General features: G+C 42.8%; 1 protein-coding gene across 1 annotated transcript in view; it reads right to left on the reverse strand.

Annotated features, from left to right (window-relative positions):
* Positions 1–1,669: 1,669 nt before the first annotated feature.
* Positions 1,670–21,354, reverse strand: part of LOC137532847 (uncharacterized) — a 90,351-nt gene continuing 70,666 nt past the window's right edge. The window contains exons 3-4 of the mRNA XM_068253842.1: positions 4,215–4,316; positions 1,670–2,611 (exon numbers count right to left, since the gene is read on the reverse strand). Of these exons, the coding sequence (XP_068109943.1) occupies positions 1,756–2,611; positions 4,215–4,316 (958 nt within the window). The 3' untranslated portion in view covers positions 1,670–1,755. The remainder of the gene's footprint in view (positions 2,612–4,214; positions 4,317–21,354) is intronic.

A 21,354-nucleotide genomic window follows, 5' to 3' on the forward strand; every position in this document is an offset into this window, starting at 1 on the left:
TTTGCAGCGGCGGCTCCCCTCTAGTAATGCTCCTGCTGCAAACAGTTTTGTTATCCTTACTTAAACACTTTACCCCCGCCCGTAGGAATTTCTCCGTCCCTTTTTCGATCCTTTCACCCCCAGGGACGGAGAAATCCGTACTTTCCATGCTCCCCCTGCTGCCCGCGCTCACGCTCGTAAACACGCCGCCCGCCGCTCGCCCGGAGATCAATGAACGGAAAAATCCATTCCCGTTCGTTGATCTAAGCCCCGCAATGATCCGCTGCTTCTCCGCTAAGCAGCGCAATCATTGTGAAAAAAAAAACTTTCCCAGCCTCCTAGTACTTCCGGACGCTTGGAGGTCGCATTAAACAAAAAGTGACTGTTGCCATCTTGTGGCCAAATAGTAAAACTACACCCTAAAGCATTTTTCACATACAAATTCATTACTTATACACAAAAAATTAACTCATTACCTCCCACACTCCCCATTTTTTTTTTTGGTAATTAAAAAAAAATTACAAAATTTACAATAAAAAAAAAAAATACATAAATAGTTACCTCAGGGACTGAACTTTTTAAATATTTATGTCAGGAAGGTACAACACTGTTACTTTATAAACTACTGGCTTGTAATTAGGGATGGATGCAAAACTGAAAAAAATGCACCTTTATTTCCAAATGAAATATTGGCGCCAAACATTGTGATAGGGACATAATTTAAACGGTTTTATAACCGAGACAAATGGACAAATACATTTCATGGGTTTTAATTACAGTAGCATGCATTATTTAAAAACTATAATGGCCGAAAACTGAAAAATAATGAATTTTTTCCTGATTTTTAATTCTTGGCATAATGTCCCACCTAAAGAAAGCCTAATTGGTGGCGGAAAAAAACAAGATATAGGGCTGGTGCACACCGAGCGGCTTTTTGGGCGTTTTCAGATCCGCTTGCGGCTGCGGATCTGCTTGGTCAATGTATCTCAATGGGGTGGTGCACACCAGAGCGGCAGGCGTTTTGCAGAAATGAAAAATGCCTGGGTGAGGCATTTTTTGGATTTCGAAAGCGTTTCTGCCTCCAATGTTAAGTATAGGAAAAACGCAAAATGCCTGTAAAACCGCTTGATCAAGCGGATTTTGATGTGGATGCGGATGCGTTTTTTTCAAGAATGCGCACTTCCAGGTCAAAGTGTGCTTCCTGTGTGGCAGATTTGCTTGAGGGATTTTAGACTGCGCAGGAGGAAGATGGCAGCAAAGTCGTTTACCACAGAAAACCTGATAATTAAGATTGAAAACAGCCCAGAACTTTATGACAAGTCTTTGCCTGGATATAAAGACCACCAAAGGGCTCATGAAATCTGGAGCAACATTGCAAAAGATTTTCTTGGAGAAAAATGGAATACTTTGAGCCAAAAGGGCAAGGATTCTAAGAGTAAGTATATGTGTACAGAATTGTTGTATTTTATTGATTTCATGCAGCACTTTGCAGACAATATATCATCACCCCTCCACTAAATGAGTAATTAAACAATTAGAAATTTCATTATCACAGGTCTCTGGCATAGCTGTTCTCTCTATAGCCATCTCTCCTTATAAACAGCAGGTACATATGTGTGTATGTACTCACATGTATTATTAGGGCGCTATTTGCCACTTTAGAGTGTCATGAATGATATAGACATACAACACGGTTTCAAGAATGTTTATTTGCACAATAATACTGATCTCGTCATGTAAGTAAATAGCAGCCTGCAGGTTTTTTAGTTCTTACAGTTATGGCACAAAATAATCAGCTAATTTGTCTCTGTTGTGAATGGCAGAAATGGGACCACGTAAAGTAGCTGGTGGTAAAGTGACAAGAGCACTGTTTGAAAGATCCCCCTCTTCCTCCTCTATGGTCATGCTATCTAGTGTTCTCACATAATTATGCAAAATACATGTTGCCTTCACCACTATTATAGCATACTTTGGTTGCATTTTTATAGCAGTGTGATAAATGCGCCATTTGTTTGCCAGAATTCCAAAAGCACATTCTACTACTTGTCTGGCTTTGGTCAGGCGGTTATTAAAGACTACTTTCTTATGAGTCATATCTCTCTGTGCATACGGTCTCATAACATGCTCAGACAGTGCAAAGGCCTCATCAGCCACAAACACACAGGGGTAAGGTGGTTCTACAGTGTCAGGCCAGGGGCGTGGTGGTGGTAAAGTCATCTGGCCTGTGCGAAGCTTCACGCCAAATCGACTGTGCTGGAAGACTGAGGAATCATGGGAACTTCCGTAAGCCCCAACATCCACATAGATAAATTTCAAATTAGGATCCACAACAGCCATGAGCACTAGTGAAAAGAATTTTTTATAATTGTAATAGAGACTGCCAGTGAATGCAGGCATAACCAGTCTGACATGTTTCCCATCCACTGCTCCAAGGCAGTTAGGGAAATCATGTTTCTCCCAAAAAAGCTGCATGTTAGCCTCCCACATAGGTACGTCAGGAGTTGGCATAAATTCCGGTTGAAGTACTTTCCAGATCAATTTGCAGGTGTCCAAAACTAAGTATCGGATTGTACTTCTTCCCATGAGGAATTGGTAGTGAAGTGCTGCATATGAATGCCCTGTTGCCAGAAATCTGCAAAAGAAAAGAAATAACATGTATGTTTATTTTTATTCCTAGTTGCCCTCCTGCGGACAAGATGGAAGTCGGCCAGAGACAGTTACAAAAAGGAGATTGAAAAGCAATACCATGAATCCAAAAGTGGGTCTGGAAGTTCGCAGCGAACAAAATATAAATATTGTGGCATATTAGAATTTCTAAGAAAACATCATGAACCGGCTGAGTAAGTATGGCGTAAATGTTAACCTATTGCAATGTTTGTCAACTTCGCCAATAGAACAGTGAAGGAAGGAGTAGGCCCACAATGCAATTCAGTAGTGTGGAACGCATAATCTGCCATCACTCTACCAAATATATTGGGGGACGTAGCTTAATGTAAGGATGGCATAGGTCCAGTTTAAAATGATTATTACATGACAGGAATGTGGATTGTTCGTTACCCAACATAACAGTTGCCTGACAGTGCTGGTTATATGTTTGGCTGCAGTAGTGTCTGCATCACACATCTGTAACACACATCTACCAAAATCAGTGCTAGTTTACTCAGGCCAGTTTTGCTCTATGCTTGCTCAGGGGCTGTGCCTAAAAGCTATGTACACAAATAATGGGAAAAATAGACAGGCTACTGCTATTGTTTTGCAATGAAAGATGCATCACATTGTGCCCATATATTTGCTATGACATCCATGGTCACTATTCCATGAACTAAAGTTGTGCTTTCCCCTTTCCAAAGGACTGAAGATAGCCTACCACCAGATCCTGAGGAGGACGATGTAGAGGTGCCACCTACCAACACCAGTGATGTGGAAGTTGAAGAAGACACTACACAGGATGTTGACACTGCTACACTGGAAGACAGTGACTCTACTACCCCAGATCACACACCACACAGCCCAGCGAGTAGTCGGACACGCACAACTGTCAGGTCTAGTAGAGGTGTGAGGGTAGCTACACAAGGCAGGAGAATAGGAAGAGGTATGAGCAGGGCTGAATACGACCAGAAGCTGATTAGTTCAATAGAAAAGGCTGTTGATCATATGGAGAAGCGAGAGGATGAAATGAAACAACTTAAAGAGCCATGCACACAGTATCTTTTAAGTTTGGTGCCACTATTACAAAAAGTGCCTCCTGATAAGCAATGGGCAGCCAGACATGCCATCTCTGAGACCCTGGGGAGATTCTTACTACCTGAGAGCCGTGCAGATGACAATGTGCACAACTACTTGCAGCAACCACACCTGCCTGCTTCCAGCCAACAATATAATGCACACCCACAACTCTCTTACCATATGCAACGCATTTATGACCCACCCCACTACCCACCAATGCATATGCATAACATGCCATATGGTCAACAGCCTCATTACTCTATGCCTCCACCTCAGCGCCCTGATCAAGGTATGCGATTTCAAACATCATCTATGCACAGTGACTCTACAGTGTACACTGATTTAACATCGCACAGCCATCCTCATACAAATGCTGAATCAGGTACACATGCTTACAATCAGGGCCCTGGTAGTATGTGTGATTTGCTATCACAACATGACTAGTTTTTTGTAGTTTTACATTTTATTTTATTGTTCAATGCTCAGATTTGGATCTTAGTTTACATTACCTCAATGTTATGAGGAGTCGCTCAGTTGGTGTGATTGCTAGGCGAACGTTAGTGTCTTGTCGGCGAAGGGCATCCTTCAGTTTGGCTAAAAGGCCATCAAAACTAGGAAAAAAGAGCATGCTTATCTTTAGATCTACTGTTGTTTGTTGCAGAAACATTTTTCATTTGTGACATATTACTTTTGCTGCTGAAAGCAAAGTATGGACAACACATGTCCAAAATATTCTTTGCACAGAAGAACAAAACATTAAAACGAAAGATTTTGTTCAAACATTGCTTCATTACTGTGTCCCATATGCTGATTGTTGCCATATACTTAATGAAGTATGCACCAGGAGTATGTAAGGTCATAATATACTCCAAATGTTTTGGGTAAACTATGGATATATAATATAGTAGTTACTCCTATAGAAAAATTAGATGGAGGCCTTAGGCATTGAATACATAACACACCAGGATCAAGTATCACAGTTATTTGGTCAGCTTATGTATACAGCGGATTGATTATTGTGTTGTTTTTCTGTTTACAGTCAAACACAGTTAACTAAGGGCCAAAAAGTGCTTCCAATTTCATTCCTCCCCAAAATACTTAGCCCCATGATAAAAATAAGTGACAAGTATTCTTACCTGGACACAGACATGCGGGTGTAACCAAAAAACTTTTCTGGATGGTGCCTCAAATCTCTATATAGGGTCCTAAATTGACCCTTCCGGCGCCGCTGTTGTAGCATGGGATGCACCCAGTATCTCCTTGTCCTTGGCCTACGTCTCATATATGCTGCTACACAGAGCAATAACAGCACATCAGGAAACATTTTCAAAAACAAGTCACTCTTCTCTCCAAACCACAGTGTCACCTCTCCTGAACTAACCCACAATGTTGTTAAGGACCCCACCCTTTTTATATTGGGTTTTTTACTTCAATTGCTCAATGTGCTTCACATGTGTCATCAATATATCGCACTTTAACCCTTTGTTTAAGGTCTTTCTACCTCTTTTCCTGAAAAACGCAAAACGCAAAACGCTTCCAAAAACGCTTGCAAAAACGCACGCAAAAAACGCAAAACGCCCCCAAAACGCCCCAAAACCGCGCTATCAAAATGACACTAAGCGGTTCAAAAAACGCTAGCGTTTTGCGGATCTGCTTGCGGTTTTTGGTGTGCACCAGCCCATAGTTCATTTAATTGTGATAAGTAATGATAAAGTTATAGATGAATGAATGGAAGGAGCGCTGAAAGGTGAAAATTGCTCTGGTGCTCAAGGGGTAAAACCCCTCAGTGGTGAAGTGGTTAAAATATAAAAGTAAAACAAGCCACATTCATAAGTGTCTCTTCTCCATTTTTATTGTTTCTCTCTCTGCCATGGATGTTCACCTAAGAACTCTGTGAAATGTAGCATGATTAGCTCACAGAGACCAGTGATTTGAAATGTCTTAAACTTGGTATCACTCAGCACCACTGTTAAGTGCTGTAATAAAGCTAATCAGGAGCGAGAAAGGCTCAAGCAAGGGTAATTATCCAATGAGCCCATATCAATTGCAGCTTCAGATCAATAAGGTAACAACCTCTCTAGGCACAATAAACCTCCTCTTGTCCTTCACAGATCAACGATTTATATTCACCTATAAGAGCAGAGCAATTTAACGTGCATCAATTTCACTACTGATGTAACTACAATGAGCACAACCTAATCAGACCTGTCTCACCACACTGGGGAATTTCATTTCATTTTGGAGAACTCGCCAAAAGCTCAGCTGATCAATACGAAAAGAGCAGAGGGTCCTGGCGGACCACCTATTTTTCTTGAAGTCTCGCAGTAGAAAATAGATTTCAAGTTAGAAGATTAAAAAACTATGCATCCAACAACACTGACTCCCACGTGCCAAAAGCCTAAGATTGAATTGTTAGTTACAATTGAGTTTAAATACAAGCAGGTTGCTGCCTTTGGGACATTATGTCCACTGCTAGAGCGGGCTCAGTACATTAAACCCATCTGTACTTAAAACATTGTATGACAATGCAGAGACAGGTCTCAATGAACCAGGGCCATGAGGTTCACGTGTCTGCATTTCGAGGCATAGAATTAGCTGGTACACTGAAGTAAACAACTAAGAAAATAAAGAGAATGGGGTTGATTTAATAAAATGCAGTACAGTAGTTTGTTTTAACTCAGTTGTTTTTTAGGTTCACAATTATCTCATGTTTCACCATCATGAGACATGAATTTTGATGCACAAACATTTAAACATATGCACAAAATTATACTACAGTGTCCTCATTTGGTGTTTTCAGCTGCTTAAAAAGTGTTTCTCATGTGTGACTTTAAGTGTGCCTGAGATGAATGGAGGCAAAACATTTATACTTACCTTTCAGCACCCTTCAGACCATGGCTCTGCTCCAGTCATCCATTAGCCGCCCTGGTAATTCAGTGACTCATGATCCATTGCACATGTGCGGCCAAGCCACACGCACCCAGTGCTTTCTTTTGGCCATTAGCATTGTGCAGGCATTACTACTGCACAGGCACAGAGCGCTCCTGGCCACGGTTGATGTTCAAAACAATATAAAAGCCTTCCTCAGTGCTGAACACGAAGCAACAGCCATGCATTTTCAGCACCTTGGAGAGCTCCTTTTCTGCTACGCACAGACATCCCACCAAAGTCCCATAACAAGTGGAGCATATATATATTATTGCAGCTACTTCCATGTGTGGTAATTCTCACACTTGGTTAACAAATCTGTGTAAATGAATGTTCAGCGTACCACAGCTGTTTGAAATTGTAATTAATTTTAAGCTTTCACATAATGCCAATATAACTTTAGAGAAAATAATAATGCTGTGCATGAAACAGCACAACTGAGGGAGGGGTTGGACCCTGAAACATGTAGTGTATTTCTGTGGAGTGCCTGCTCATCTCTTATTGACTGTATTGTGTGTATATACTGTGTATGTGTGTATGTATATATATATATATATATATATATATATATATATATAGTGTGTATATGTGTATATACAGTGGGTTGCAAAAGTATTCGGCCCCCTTGAAGTTTTCCACATTTTGTCATATTACTGCCACAAACATGAATCAATTTTATTGGAATTCCACATGAAAGACCAACGCAAAGTGGTGTACACATGAGAAGTGGAACGAAAATCATACATGATTCCTAAAATGTTATACAAATAAATAACTGCAAAGTGGTGTGTGCCCCCTTTGATCTGAGTGCAGTCAGTTGCCTATAGACATTGCCTGATGAGTGCTAATGACTAAATAGAGTGCACCTGTGTGTAATCTAATGTCAGTACAAATACAGCTGCTCTGTGAGGGCCTCAGAGGTTTTTTAAGAGAATATTGGGAGCAACAACACCGTGAAGTCCCAAGAACACACAAGACAGGTCAGGGATCAAGTTATTGAGAAATTTAAAGCAGGCTTAGGCTACCAGGTGCTCTGGTCAGATGGAACAAAAATGGAATTATTTGGCCAAAATGCAAAACGCTATGTGTGGCAGAAAACTAACACCGCACATCACTCTGAACACACCATCCCCACTGTCAAATATGGTGGTGGCAGCATCATGCTCGGGGGGTGCATCTCTTCAGCAGGGACAGGGAAGCTGGTCAGAGTTGATGGGAAGATGGATGGAGCCAAATACAGGGCAAACTTGGAAGAAAACCTCTTGAAGACTGCAAAAGACTTGAGACTGGGGCGGAGGTTCACCTTCCAGCAGGACAATGACCCTAAACATAAAGCCAGGGCAACAATGGAATGGTTTCAAACAAAACATATCTATGTGTTAGAATGGCCCAATCAAAGTCTAGATCTAAATCCAATTGAGAATCTGTGGCAAGATCTGAAAACTGCTGTTTACAAACGCTGTACATCTAATCTGACTGAGCTGGAGCTGTTTTGCAAAGAAGAATGGGCAAGGATTTCAGTCTCTAGATGTGCAAAGCTGGTAGAGTCATACCCTAAAAGACTGGCAGCTGTAATTGCAGGAAAAGGTGGTTCTACAAAGTATTTACTCAGGGGGACGAATAATTACGCACACCCCACTTTGCAGTGTAAAAAATGTTTGGAATGATGTATGATTTTTGATCCACTTCTCACATGTACACCACTTTGTATTGGTCTTTCACGTGGAATTCCAATAAAATTGATGCATGTTTGTGGCAGTAATGCCACAAAATGTGGAAAATTTCAAGGGGGCCGAATACTTTTGAAACCCACTGTATATATATGTATATATATATATATATATATATATATATATATATATATATATTATTGCCCATATTGAAGTGATTGTGGTGAGCCACTGAGTGGCTTCCAGATTGGTTTACCTGTAAATGGCAACAGAATGATGTTGATTTGCCTCTGCGCATGTCAGTGCTTTAAAGGGGAGAATTTCACCTTTCCTAATGACATGTATTTATGTTTCCTAAAAAATCCATGTATCCCCTTTGCGTAACGATCGGTGTCAGCACGCAGAGAGAATCTGATTATTGGCGATCTGCATTATCACCAAGAATGCAGATATATACCAGATTGATGATCTGCAGTATCACCGACAATCCGATATATTGCTAACCTCTGGACACCAGCAAAGTAACACAATAAAGACAGTAATATATCAGATAGTGTGGAAATATCCACCACACGGCAATTCCTCAGAGGTGTGGTTACCTCTGAATGGGAACCCCGTGAGTGAGATCCTCTAACCAGGCAGAGTCAGGAATCTCGACCCCTAGCAGTAATCGTCTGCTTGGGGCAGGCGTCTCAGAGAGGCAAGCCTCAGAGATAACCCTCCAGTGGGAGACATTCAACTGAAAGGAGAAAGGTCAGACAGGCAAGGGTTCAGCAACAGAGATGACGGCAGCAGTACAGGAACGGAAGACAGAAGAGTAATCAGAAATCAGGCAGAGGTCGGCAACAAGAATCAGATAGGCAAGGTACAATAACGTAGAGCGAGAGAGTAGTCAAGGATAGCCGAAGTCAAAACACAGATACAATATCAAAATACAATCCTAACTAAGGTGTGAAATCCTTAGTATCAACACCAGGGCACTGAGCTAAGGTCTGAGCGCTAACACAAGTGTATTCACGACAGCAAACAAGGAGCAACTGACAGACAGCTCCTTTTATGCTGGAGAACACTCTAGCAGCGTCGCCCAGCCAATCCCCAGCACTGCTGGAGTCAGCTGACCAGCCTGGTCAGCTGACTCCCCTTCGGGAACAATAAAGTTCCTGTCTCCTCGTGCGCGCGCGCGTTAACCTGAGAGACTGAGCCGGCGAGAGGGCGGGGAACCCTCTGGGCAGCAAGCGTGCGGCGGAGTCCGTCGGACTTACAGACTCCGCCGGCTGTCCCATTGCCCCCGCCGGCAGCAGAGCAGGATCCCTCTGGGATGCGGAGTCAACCGCCACGTGTGTTCCGGCGGCGGCTCCGTCATCCCTTACACTTTGATGTTGCATGTATATAGCTGTCTTGTAAGCATACAGGATTCAGTCTGACGAAGCCTGCACAGCCGAAAGCTTACTTATTTTTAAGTTATCCAATAAATGGTATCATCCTGATTCCAAACTTTTATAAAGGACAATAAAGCATAGGATAGACATGAAAGATATCGTAGTTAAAAATAAGAATATGACCCAATAATTGCTATCCCTCAAGGACAAGTACAAGCAATACATTAAGTGTTCTAAAGAGCCAGTAAGGAATAGTTGCATTTCTTACATACATCAGCTTCACCGAGGAGGGGGAAGTTGGGGCTAGCAAATCACTGAACAATTAATGCAGATTCTGGTTAGAAGCAGTTGTTTTCTGATCTTGAATGTTGCCTCTTGTGTGGGCTAATCAGCATATTAGTCTATTTTTTGATCATCTATATCGAGAATATATAGACAGCTGTCTGCATGTGAATGAGGAATGGAGGAATTTACAATGATGTCAAAATGTAGCTCAAGCTGAGCTCAGCACTCTGGCAAGACATGAAGACAAGTGCCTGCTGCCCATTATTCAATTTCTGACAGTGATTTAGAGGATATAGTTGTTCATAACTTGCAATGGTTACTTAGGGTGAAAAGTAGGTACCCAGCATATTGCAACCAATTTGACTTTTTTCTAAATTACCAGAAATACTTTTAGAATGAAGTGAAATGAATTAAGTTTAAGCATAGTTTTTATATTATTTTAACAGAGCTCTGATTTATATGAATAAATATTCATAAAAAGGTTTTTGAAAAAACTGCAGACAGCTGTCTGTTGCTGTGATGGTGTCAACTAGTGCAGCAGGCAGTCTCCTTTTTAGTGTATGTGTTAGTAGTACGCCGGCAGTGAGCTGGGTGCAGGGTGAGCCGAATGATGGCTCACCATGCTGCTGCTCAAATCCACAGCAGTGTTAATTACTATTTCCCTTCCGAGTCGTAGAAACTTGGAGGGAGGAGTAATTTGCCAGAACCCCTAATTACCCTTACATGTCCTGCGCGGTATAACATTACTGCTATGGTGCTGCTAAGTTTCGGCGCTCATTGCTGATCGCCATGTGCCAAAACCACTTGCTTTGTCCTTTTTATGCTTAATTAATGTAAATAAGATTCTTTTAAAAGCCTATAAAAAAAATCTGGTGCCAGAACTGGGCCTGTAAATTATCAAGGTATGACAGCCTAAATCTTGGATGAAAATGTATTTTCATTCTGGATCTTGTAGAAAATGCACACACTCTCTATTAGGCTTTTACTGCTGTCTAATATGAGCCTAAAATGTTCAGTTTTGTTTAAAAAATTACATTATAAAATTACATAAGCACGTTAGGGGAAGTGAAACATGAATTTTAAAGAAAACCTGAACTGAAAATAAAAGTCAAAATAAACATACACAAGTCATACTTACCTCCTGTGTAGTCTACGCCTCAATCTATTTTTCCTCTCCTGCCTCCTGTTCGTTCACTGTGATCAAGGGAATTCTCCGTCCTCCATTTTGAAAATCGCTATTACCCTATAACAGCTTCCTGGTCAACACACAGTTAAACTGTAACATCGCCCACTTGAGCCATAGGGAAACATGGACACATCAGTTCTCCTCTCAGCTGTAACTGACAGCAACCGATATATAACTGACAGCAACTGATATATTTCAGTTCTGACAAAATGTTGTCAGAACTGGAAGGGATCACTGTAAGAAGAAAATGCTGAGCTTATGAGAGGAACTGCCGGTGAGGTTAGTATGTAATATTCACTTGCAGCTACGTCATGTGTTTATTTTAAATAATTTTACTCAGTACAGGTTCTCTTTAAGCAGCACCACACTGGGTCATACACTGAAACTTGCACACACTCTGCTAAATCCTGGGTCTAACATCACTTGCCAAAAGAAAACGAAAACAACAGAAACAGATTAGAGTGTGGCGTACCTGAGACTCCAGATTATGATGGCTGTTAATGCAATCTTCTACCATGATTAGAATGATCCCCTTCCAAAGCTGATTGGCTAATCAGAGGTCTTTAATGCACAAAGTATTCTGAGGTAAACCAAACCCCCCAGTGACCATTTAAAATATCCATAAAGGCAATGATTAGCCAGAAATAAGGGCCATGCACTGATTGATAGTAAGCTTTGGCCAATTAGCACCTTTGCTTACATTGTCAGCAACAGTTTAGAAGATTTGCTCTCCTCTGAAATGACACATCCACACTGAAAATATGCTGGGAACACAATCAGCACTGCTCAGAGGACAGCCAGGAGGCACAGCCAGTTGTGATCGCTCAGGTATCAGCAACCTTTGTAAATATGTCAGGAAAAGGACTACCTGTGTCCCTTAGCTTGTGGAGTGGAGCATGCAAGCAACGTGCCAGTCGAGCAATGATCAGGGATTCTTCTGTTGTGGCAATCGCTGTCTCATATTTATGATGCCATCTAGTGGCATCTTGAGACACAGCTGTATCATCCTTGGGGCACATGTGGTTATGAGGGAGGGTTACTTGTACTGGGGGGACATCTGGATACTAGGAAGGGGGCTTATATGTTAATCGATCACTTTTTCCTGGTTTCTGAGGGAAAAGTGGGTACCTCGACTTATACGCAGATCAGCTTATATGCGAGTATATAAGGTAGGCAGAGCAGGTAGATTGGTAGATGGTGCACATTATTCTGGTACTACCATGGAGAAAATAAATGTTATAAGCTCAAACAGATATGACTTGGAAGCAGGGCTATAGCTGAGCACTAGCTGTCTGCTACAATATATCTGAGCACCAGGTCACCGCTACACTGCATAATTTGGTTGTCAACAGCTAAAATTACATACTGTAGCTGATAACTCATGTATAGCTCAACCTTCATATTGTTCTACTGCTGTCAGCTATAAGTCCCCAGTGCTTTGATTCAGTGCCAGGGGAAGAAAGTATGATGGAAGTTAAAGTGAAGACTAGGCTTTAATTTAGAAGGCGTTAGGGTCACCTGTTAGGGCTAGCCATAAGAAAGGAGTTACTGTGGGGTAGGTAGGTCTTACACCTCGTTAAGGGTTGGGGAAAGTTAGGTATACAAAATAATATAACCTTTGGGGAGTTTTGAGTTGGGCATCATGAATGGGCTTTCTTAAGGGGGTTGTTAGGGTTAGGCATCAAGTATAGGAAGGAGATTGGATAAAAAGAGTGAATCAGTGGGATTAAAAGAACTGGAAGACTGTGAAAGGTGCTGTGTCAAACATTGTGGTGTCAGTAAGGCTAATTTACTAATTTATTAGCCTAACCTGGTCCCTAAATTAAGTGGTGCAGAAATTTGCTAATTTATGGCCTTTGACATGATGTATATTTTGAAAATAAAACATACTTATGAAAACCCTCTTTCCTAGTTTCTGTTAAAGTGGTATGGAACTCAACATTGCTTCTGTACTTAAATGACAACTAAAGAAAGAGTGATATGGAGATTGCCATATTTATTTCCTTATAAGTAATACCAGTTGCCTGGCTAGCCTGCTAATCCTCTGCCTCTAATTCTTTTAGCCATAAGCCCTGAACAAGCATATGCAGATCAGGTGTTCCTGACATTATTGTCAGATCTGACAAGATTAGCTGCATGCTTGTTTCTGGTGTGATTCAGACATTTCTGCTGCCAAATAGACCAGCTGGGCTGCCAAGCAATTGGTATTGCTTAAAAGGAAATAGATATGGCAGTCTCCATATTCTTCTCACTTTAGTTATCCTTTAAACACAGCATAAAACTAACAGAAACCTGTATAATGTCACTGAAAGGCAGAGTTCTGTTTCATGAAAGCTAATTGATAACATTGCTGGTTGCAGGACAAATGATCAAATTGTCTTGTAATTAAGTTATTGATGAGCAAACAAAACAGAGAAAGTTATCTGCCGCCCCTGGATAAAAGGAGATGAAGACAGACAGTCTGGCACATGATACTTGCAGGAAGTGAAACAGCTGATATGGGACACAAGAATAACATGGTGTCAAACCAAGTCCAGTATTACATAGTAGAACAGGTGAAAGAGGCACCGTTCCTTTAAAATCCCTGTATTCTCAGCTAGGCAAAGTGATATGGTGGTTCATGACTGCTGTTTCATGAGTCATCTCGCTTTATCAGCAGCAATACACCATGAGAAGACTCGAAAAGACTTGAAAAAGGTGTAAGGGTACATTTATGCCGCCCCCTACTGTTATAACCATTTTTTTACTATGCAAATGCACCTCAACACAATCTGATCATTCTGTATACTGCAATGGTAGTCTTACCAATTAGCTGGTGAGTGAAGTGCAAGTTTGATTATTAACCCTTCCAGTAGCTTAAAAGCAATCATATATTTTTTTTTCATATTACTGTTTTTTTCAGACTATAAATCACTCCTGGCCATAAGATGCACCTAAGTTTAGAGGACAAACAAGGGGAAAAAATATATACTAAATCTGGTGCATTAATGGTGAAGGGACCTCTTTTGGATTATCCCCCCCTTTGTACCTTATGCTCCTTCGTACTTTTTCTGTCTCCCTGTGTCATTCTTGTGTCCTCATGTGTCCTCCTCTATGCCCCTTTGTGTCCCCCTTGTGTCCTCCTCTATGCCCCTTTGTGTCCCCCTTGTGTCCTCCTCTATGCCCCTTTGTGTCCCCCTTGTGTCCTCCTCTATGCCCCTTTGTGTCCCCCTTGTGTCCTCCTCTATGCCCCTTTGTGTCCCCCTTGTGTCCTCCTCTATGCTCCTTTGTGTCCCCCTTGTGTCCTCCTCTATGCCCCTTTGTGTCCCCCTTGTGTCCTCCTCTATGCCCCTTTGTGTCCCCCTTGTGTCCTCCTCTATGCCCCTTTGTGTCCCCCTTGTGTCCTCCTCTGTGCCCCTTTGTGTCCCCCTTGTGTCCTCCTCTATGCCCCTTTGTGTCCCCCTTGTGTCCTCCTCTATGCCCCTTTGTGTCCCCCTTGTGTCCTCCTCTATGCCCCTTTGCGTCCCCCTTGTGTCCTCCTCTATGCCCCTTTGCGTCCCCCTTGTGTCCTCCTCTATGCCCCTTTGTGTCCCTCTTGTGTCCTCATCTATGCCCCTTTGTGTCCCCCTTTGTCCTTCTCTAAATAGGCACAGTACAGGGAGTCCCTGACATTGCGGCGGGTTGTAGGTTCGTTTCAAAAGTCAGGGCCGGATTTAAGCCAAGGCCGCATAGGCCATGGCCTAGGGCACCACAGGATCAAGGGCGGGTGGGCAGCAGGCTAAACTAGGGGGAAGGGAAGGAAGGGAAGGATCACCTTGCTGCCTATACTGGAAGGAGGGGGCGTCATCAGGCTATCTATATGGAAGTGTGGGGAGGGTCATCTGGCTGCTTATGCTAGAGGGATGGGGGAAGGGGTGATCATGATACCTATACTGGAGGGAAGGGGAGTCATCAGGCTATCTAAACTGAAGGGGGGGAAGAGTCATCTGGCTACCTATAGTGGAGGGAAGGGTCAATGGGCTACCTATACTGGAGGGATGGGGAAGGGTCATCTGGCTATCTATACTAGAGGGAAGGGTCATCTGGCCACCTATACTCGAGAGGGTCATCTGGCTATCTTAACTGAAGGGGGCAGCTGCTGACAGTGGCCTTGGGCAGTAAAGAGTAGAAATCCGGCCTGCAGGGACTCCCTGCATTTCTCCCCACTTTGGGGGAGAAAAGCGAGTCTTATAGTCCAAAAAAATACAGTAGATTTATGCTGTGCTTATTGTTTTAGACCAGAGATGGAATTTTCTTAACTCTGTAAGGGTAAAGTTGCTTATTTTAACGCAAAATTGATCTTGACCTCCATGGCTTTGATATGATCTTTGGCTGTCCTGGTGAGACAGGAATATTAATAATAATAAAAATAGCCACTTAAGGCAGAAAGTAAAGAAATGTTTCCCAGATGGGAACTCTTCCACATCATCCTGAACAAAAACATACATTTTCCTTGAGTTGCTGAATAGCGCATGTTTTGTATTATGTGGCCCCTAAAAGGCAATAAAAGCAGCTGTTGTTTTAGTCAATCACTAGAGTCATAAAAAGACTTCAGACTCTTTTCTCTGTAGAGAATGAAATAACTGCTGATTTGCCGCACAAGGAGTTGATTTTCTTAGATAATGATATTTATATGACATTATGCCATCCATAGAAGATGATACATAGTGTCATTAACTTGGCCCATTCTAGAAATAAATATCTACATAAATTAACTGCTGAATGAAAATGGAGTGAGCTGAACGTAAATGGGGTTTCCACTGAAAAATGAAACCTGGCTGTCTGCTATTTCCAAATGTGTGGGCAGAATCAGAATTAATATGTGGGCAGACATATCCTAATATGGCCGATAGAGAAAGAATAAAATGGAACAGCTCTATCTTTTCCAATCTCTTTCCACCCTTTTCACCACTTGCATTTCTCATTAGTTCTACACCACTAAATATGCTTAAATGATTAATAAAGTACATAGTTCTCATCTGTACCAGTGACTTCGCTGGTTTGTTTTGTTGTGCTAGTTTTGTACACATTAGTAAGGGTGGTAAACTGTAATAACAACAACGGTAACAACGGTATTGTTTCCATTATTGACCCCTTTGCCTTAAATTAGAAAGCGAAAAGTCCAGTTCAGATGTGTAGAGCCCAAAGCATTACATAAAAAGGAACTATTAATAGTTATGTTGATGCAACAATAAACAACGAAAGTCAGTATTTTAGGCTAGGTTCACAGCGGGAGTTGCGTTGTGTTTGCTGTAACAGCAGGAATGCAATGGAATAGGAAAGCACCACCACATGTTATCTGAGCATTGCATTGCATACAGTGAAGCATGCAGTCATGAAAAGCATGCTTCGCTGTCACTGTTAACATACATAATTTGTAGTAATGCACTGCATGCAGTGCAATATGATGCTGTACTCCAGTACACTGCAACACACCCGCTACACTGTCAACGTTGTGTAGGTCGTGCATTGCAGTGTGGTAAGTCACATCACAAAGCGGCCGTTATGTACCCTGTCAACTAATTGTTGTAAAAAATGCAGCTAATCCACAACGACAAACCATCGATATGAAATATTCTGCCCAGTCCAATCAGTGGATCAATTCAGACGACTGTTGGGCAGATATAGTGAAGTCTGCCAGTGTGTACAAGTCGTACAAATGACAGTCGTTCCAGAGCATGCACATAAGTCCTGTGAAATGTCACTTTCGGCTTGCTCGTTTGGACAGTGTTGTTTAAGTACTTTTTTCGTTTTTTCCAGAAAGTGTTTGAACGGCACCGCTCATTTGTGTGTGCAGACGTTTATCTTGCATGTTTAATGAACTTAAAGGGGAACTTTAAGCCAGGATTGATATCCCTTTGCCCATGAGAAATCTTTACGTTTTCTCAAATAGATCATTGGAAGGACTGAGTGGCTGATAATGGGTGAAACCTCTCCCACACTTATGGGTCTCTGGAAATTTCTATTGCGTGTTATGCTCCAGGCAAGGAATCCAATGATCACCAGTACTGTTTAGCTATGATTTTGGTAAGGGAAATCGTTTTAGTTTAGTAAAACACCCCTGAAAACTCAAATAGATATACTAATAATTAAAAATACTGTCAAAACGTTTGATTGTTTTTGAGTATGTATAACTAAACTACAAACACTCCTAAATCACATGTCTAACAATGCAGGTTTGGTGGTCAGCAGTGAAGGGCTACTGAGCAGCATGTGGTTGCCTCCCTCAAAGCTAATGCTAATGGACACTTGGATGGTGCAGTGTGTGTGTGTGTGTGTGTGTGTGTGTGTGTGTGTGTGTGTGTGTGTGTGTGTGTGTGTGTGTGTGTGTGTGTGTGTGTGTGTGCAGGTGTGTGTGGGTGTGTGGGTGCAGGTAGGCGTGTGTGCATGTGTGTGCGTGTGTGCGTGTGTGTGTGTGTGTGTGTGTGTGTGTGTGTGTGTGTGTGCAGGTGTGTGTGTGTGTGCAGGTGTGTGTGCAGGTGTGTGCGTGTGTGTGTGTGTGTGTGTGTGTGCAGGTGTGTGTGTGTGTGTGAGTGTGTGTGTGTGTGTGCAGGTGTGTGTGTGTGTGTGTGTGTGTGTGTGTGCAGGTGTGTGCAGGTGTGTGCGGGTGTGTGTGTGCAGGTATGTGTGTGTGCATGTGTGTGTGTGTGTGCAGGTGTGTGTGTGTGTGTGCAGGTGTGTGTGCAGGTGTGTGTGTGTGTGTGCAGGTGTGTGTGTGTGTGTGTGTGTCTGCAGGTGTGTGTGTGTGTGTGTGTGTGCAGGTGTGCAGGTGTGTGCAGGTGTGTGTGTGTGTGTGTGTGTGTGTGTGTGTGTGTGTGTGTGTGCAGGTGTGTGCAGGTGTGTGCAGGTGTGTGTGTGTGCAGGTGTGTGTGTGTGTGTACAAAGCACCCAAGTACCAGGGTTGAGGGCAGTGTGTAGCTACAATTCATAAGGCCCTCAGCAAAGCTTTGATGGGGCCCCCCCAATGTGCACACCCCTTCCCCTACCTCTCCATGGTGACCCTCACAGCCTAGGGGCCCATCTCACGATTGTCATAAAACAAGTGTTGTAATTATGATCTTCACACCCATAACAAGTGCAATCCCAAAACAGCTGATCTGACGTACAGTCCCCTGTATTGGAGGAAGGGAAGGTTAGTAGTTGGGGCCCCCAAACAGCAGAGGCTGCTCCCCTTTATTTACCGTATTTTTCGGACTATAAGACGCACCTAGGTTTAGAGGACAAAAATTAAGGGAAAAAAAAATTATATTGAACCTGGTGCATCCATAGTGCCGTTGTGTCTTATATACCTTCCCTCCCACAATGATTGTTCCTCTTGTGCCTTTCTGATACCTCTTGTGTCCCCCTGTGTCCTCCTTTATTCTCTGCCCTGTGTCCTTTGTCCCCCTGTGTCCTTTGTCCTCCTGTGTGCTCTATGCCCATGTGTCCTGATGTCCTCTTTGCCTTTATGTAGCCCTGTGTCCTCTGTCCCCATGTCTCTTATCCTCCTGTGTCCTCCATACCCCTGTGTCATCCTGCCTTCCAGTATCCCTGTGTGTTGGAGTGCCTGTCCCCCTGTTCCCTCTGATGTCCGCTGTGCCACCTCCTTAGTCCTCTGCAGTGTTGATACCCCTGCACCCTTAGTCCTCTCCAATGTCGCTGTTCCCCGCCCCTCTAGAGAGTGGCCACCATCCTGTCCCCTCGGCGTCCATTACATGCCTGAGATGACGGCTGCAAACGTTTTCTTCAGGCTACGTCCCCTCCGGCGTCCATTAAATATTGGAGGTGAAAGCTGCAAAAGTATTCGTCAGGCTATGTCTCCTCCGGCCATTACATACCGGACATGACCGCTGCGCGGTTACCCAGAAGTGGCTACGGAACTAGTAGCCTCACAACTTTGGCGCTGCCCCAGACCGCCAATCACAGCTCTCGCTGCTCTCTCCTCCTTGCTGATAGGAGCCGCGGTCTTTCGGGCGGGACAAGTCTCGGCATCGGGGCCAATCACTGCACTCCATGCACGGACAGCAGTGATTGGCCCCAATGCCGAGACTTGTCCCACCCGAAAGACCGCGGCTCCTATCAGCAAGGAGGAGAGAGCAGGGAGAGCTGTGATTGGCGGTCTGGGGCAGCGCCCCTCCGCCTGATTCGCTGATCTTTTTCAAAGTTGTGAGGCTACTAGTTCCGTAGCCACTTCTGGGTACAGCGGTCATGTCCGGTATGTAATGGCCGGAGGAGACATAGCCTGAAGAATACTTTTGCAGCTTTCACCTCCGATATTTAATGGACGCCGGAGGGGACGTAGCCTGAAGAAAACGTTTGCAGCCGTCATCTCAGGAATGTAATGGACGCCGGAGGGGACAGGATGGTGGCCACTCTCTAGAGGGGCGGGGAACAGCGACATTGGAGAGGACTGAGGGTGCGGGGTATCAACACTGCAGAGGACTAAGGAGGTGGCACAGCAGACAGCAGAGGGAACAGGTGGGCCAAAGGACAAGGGACATGGGAAGTAAAAAAAAAAGTAGTATTCGAAGTATAAGACGCACCAACTTTTTCACCCCACTTTTAGGGGAGAAAAAAGTGTGTCTTATAGTCCGAAAAATACGGTACACCCCTGGTTGAGGGGTGTAGGGCTCTTTGGCTTTTTCCTTTCTTTGTTTATACCTGAAAAAGGAGGTAGGTAATTGAATGGGGATATCATTAAAGAGGAACTTCAGCCTAACCAAACATACTGTCATTAACTTACATTAGTTATGTTAATTAAAAGAGATAGGTAATACAGTGGGATGCGAAAGTTTGGGCAACATTGTTAATCGGTATGATTTTCCTGTATAAATCATTGGTTGTTACGATAAAAAATGTCAGTTAAATATATCGTATAGGAGACACACACAGTGATATTTGAGACATGAAATGAAGTTTATTGGATTTACAGAAAGTGTGCAATCATTGTTTAAACAAAATTATGCAGGTGCATAAATTTGGGCACCACAAAAAAAAATGAAATCAATATTTAGTAGACTCAATTTTAGTTTCATCAGCCCACATCACCTTATTCCAAAATGAAGCTGGCTTGTCCACATGTGCTTTATCATACCTCAAGTGGTTCTGTTTGTGCTGTAGGCTGAGAAAAGGCTTCCTATGCATCACTCTCGCATACAGCATCTCTTTGTGTAAAGTGCGCCGAATGGTTGAACGATGCACAGTGACTCCATCTGCAGCAAGAGGATGTTGTAGGTCTTTGGTGCTGGTCTGTGGGTTAACTCTGACTGTTCTCGCCATTTGTCGCTTCTGTTTATCTGAGATCTTTCTTGGTCTGCCACTTCGACCCTTAACTTGAACTGAGCCTGTGGGCTTTCATTTCCTCATTATGTTTCTAACTGTGGAAACAGACGGCTGAAATCCCTGAGACAGCTTTCTGTATCCTTCCCCTAAACCATGATGGTGAACAATCTTTGTCTTCAGGTCATTTGAGAGTTGTTTTGAGACCCCCATGTTGCTAATCTTCAGAGAAAATTAAAACAGGAGGGAGGGGAACTTACAAGTGACCTCCTTAAATATACTTTCTCATAATTGGATTCACCTGTGTATGTAGGTCAGGGGTCACTGAGCTTACCAAGCCAATTTGAGTTCCAATAATTCGTTCTAAAGGTGTTGGAATCAATAAAATGACAACAGTGCCCACATTTATGCACCTGCCTAATTTTATTTAAACAATGATTGCACACTTTCTGTAAATCTAATAAACGTCATTTCACTTCTCAAATATCACTGTGTGCGTCTCTTATATGATATATTTAACTGACTTTTTTATTATAACAACCAACGATTTATACAGGAAAATCATGATGATTAACAAGGTTGCCCAAACTTTCGCATCCCACTGTATATTCTCTTACCCATCCTTTTTTAAAAGATCAGGCAAATGTTTGTGATTTCATGGGGCAGCCATGTTTTTGGTTGAAAGGAGGTGACGGGGAGCATGAGACACAGTTCCAACTGTTCTATGTCCTGATCACCCATCCCAGCTATGCGCGCTAAGCTTCAAATCTCAAATTTTAAATTAAAAAAAAAAAACGTGCGCCAAAACAGCAGAAGGAGAACAAAAACATCAGAAATCCCATCATGCTTTGCACAGCATCAGGGAAAAAATGCCCAGGCAGTTTTCTTCTGTGCAGCTAAAAATTAGGCTTGGATAAGAAAAACA

The sequence above is a fragment of the Hyperolius riggenbachi genome, chromosome 1 (assembly GCF_040937935.1).
Source record: "Hyperolius riggenbachi isolate aHypRig1 chromosome 1, aHypRig1.pri, whole genome shotgun sequence".
NCBI classification, from domain to species: Eukaryota; Metazoa; Chordata; class Amphibia; order Anura; family Hyperoliidae; genus Hyperolius; species Hyperolius riggenbachi.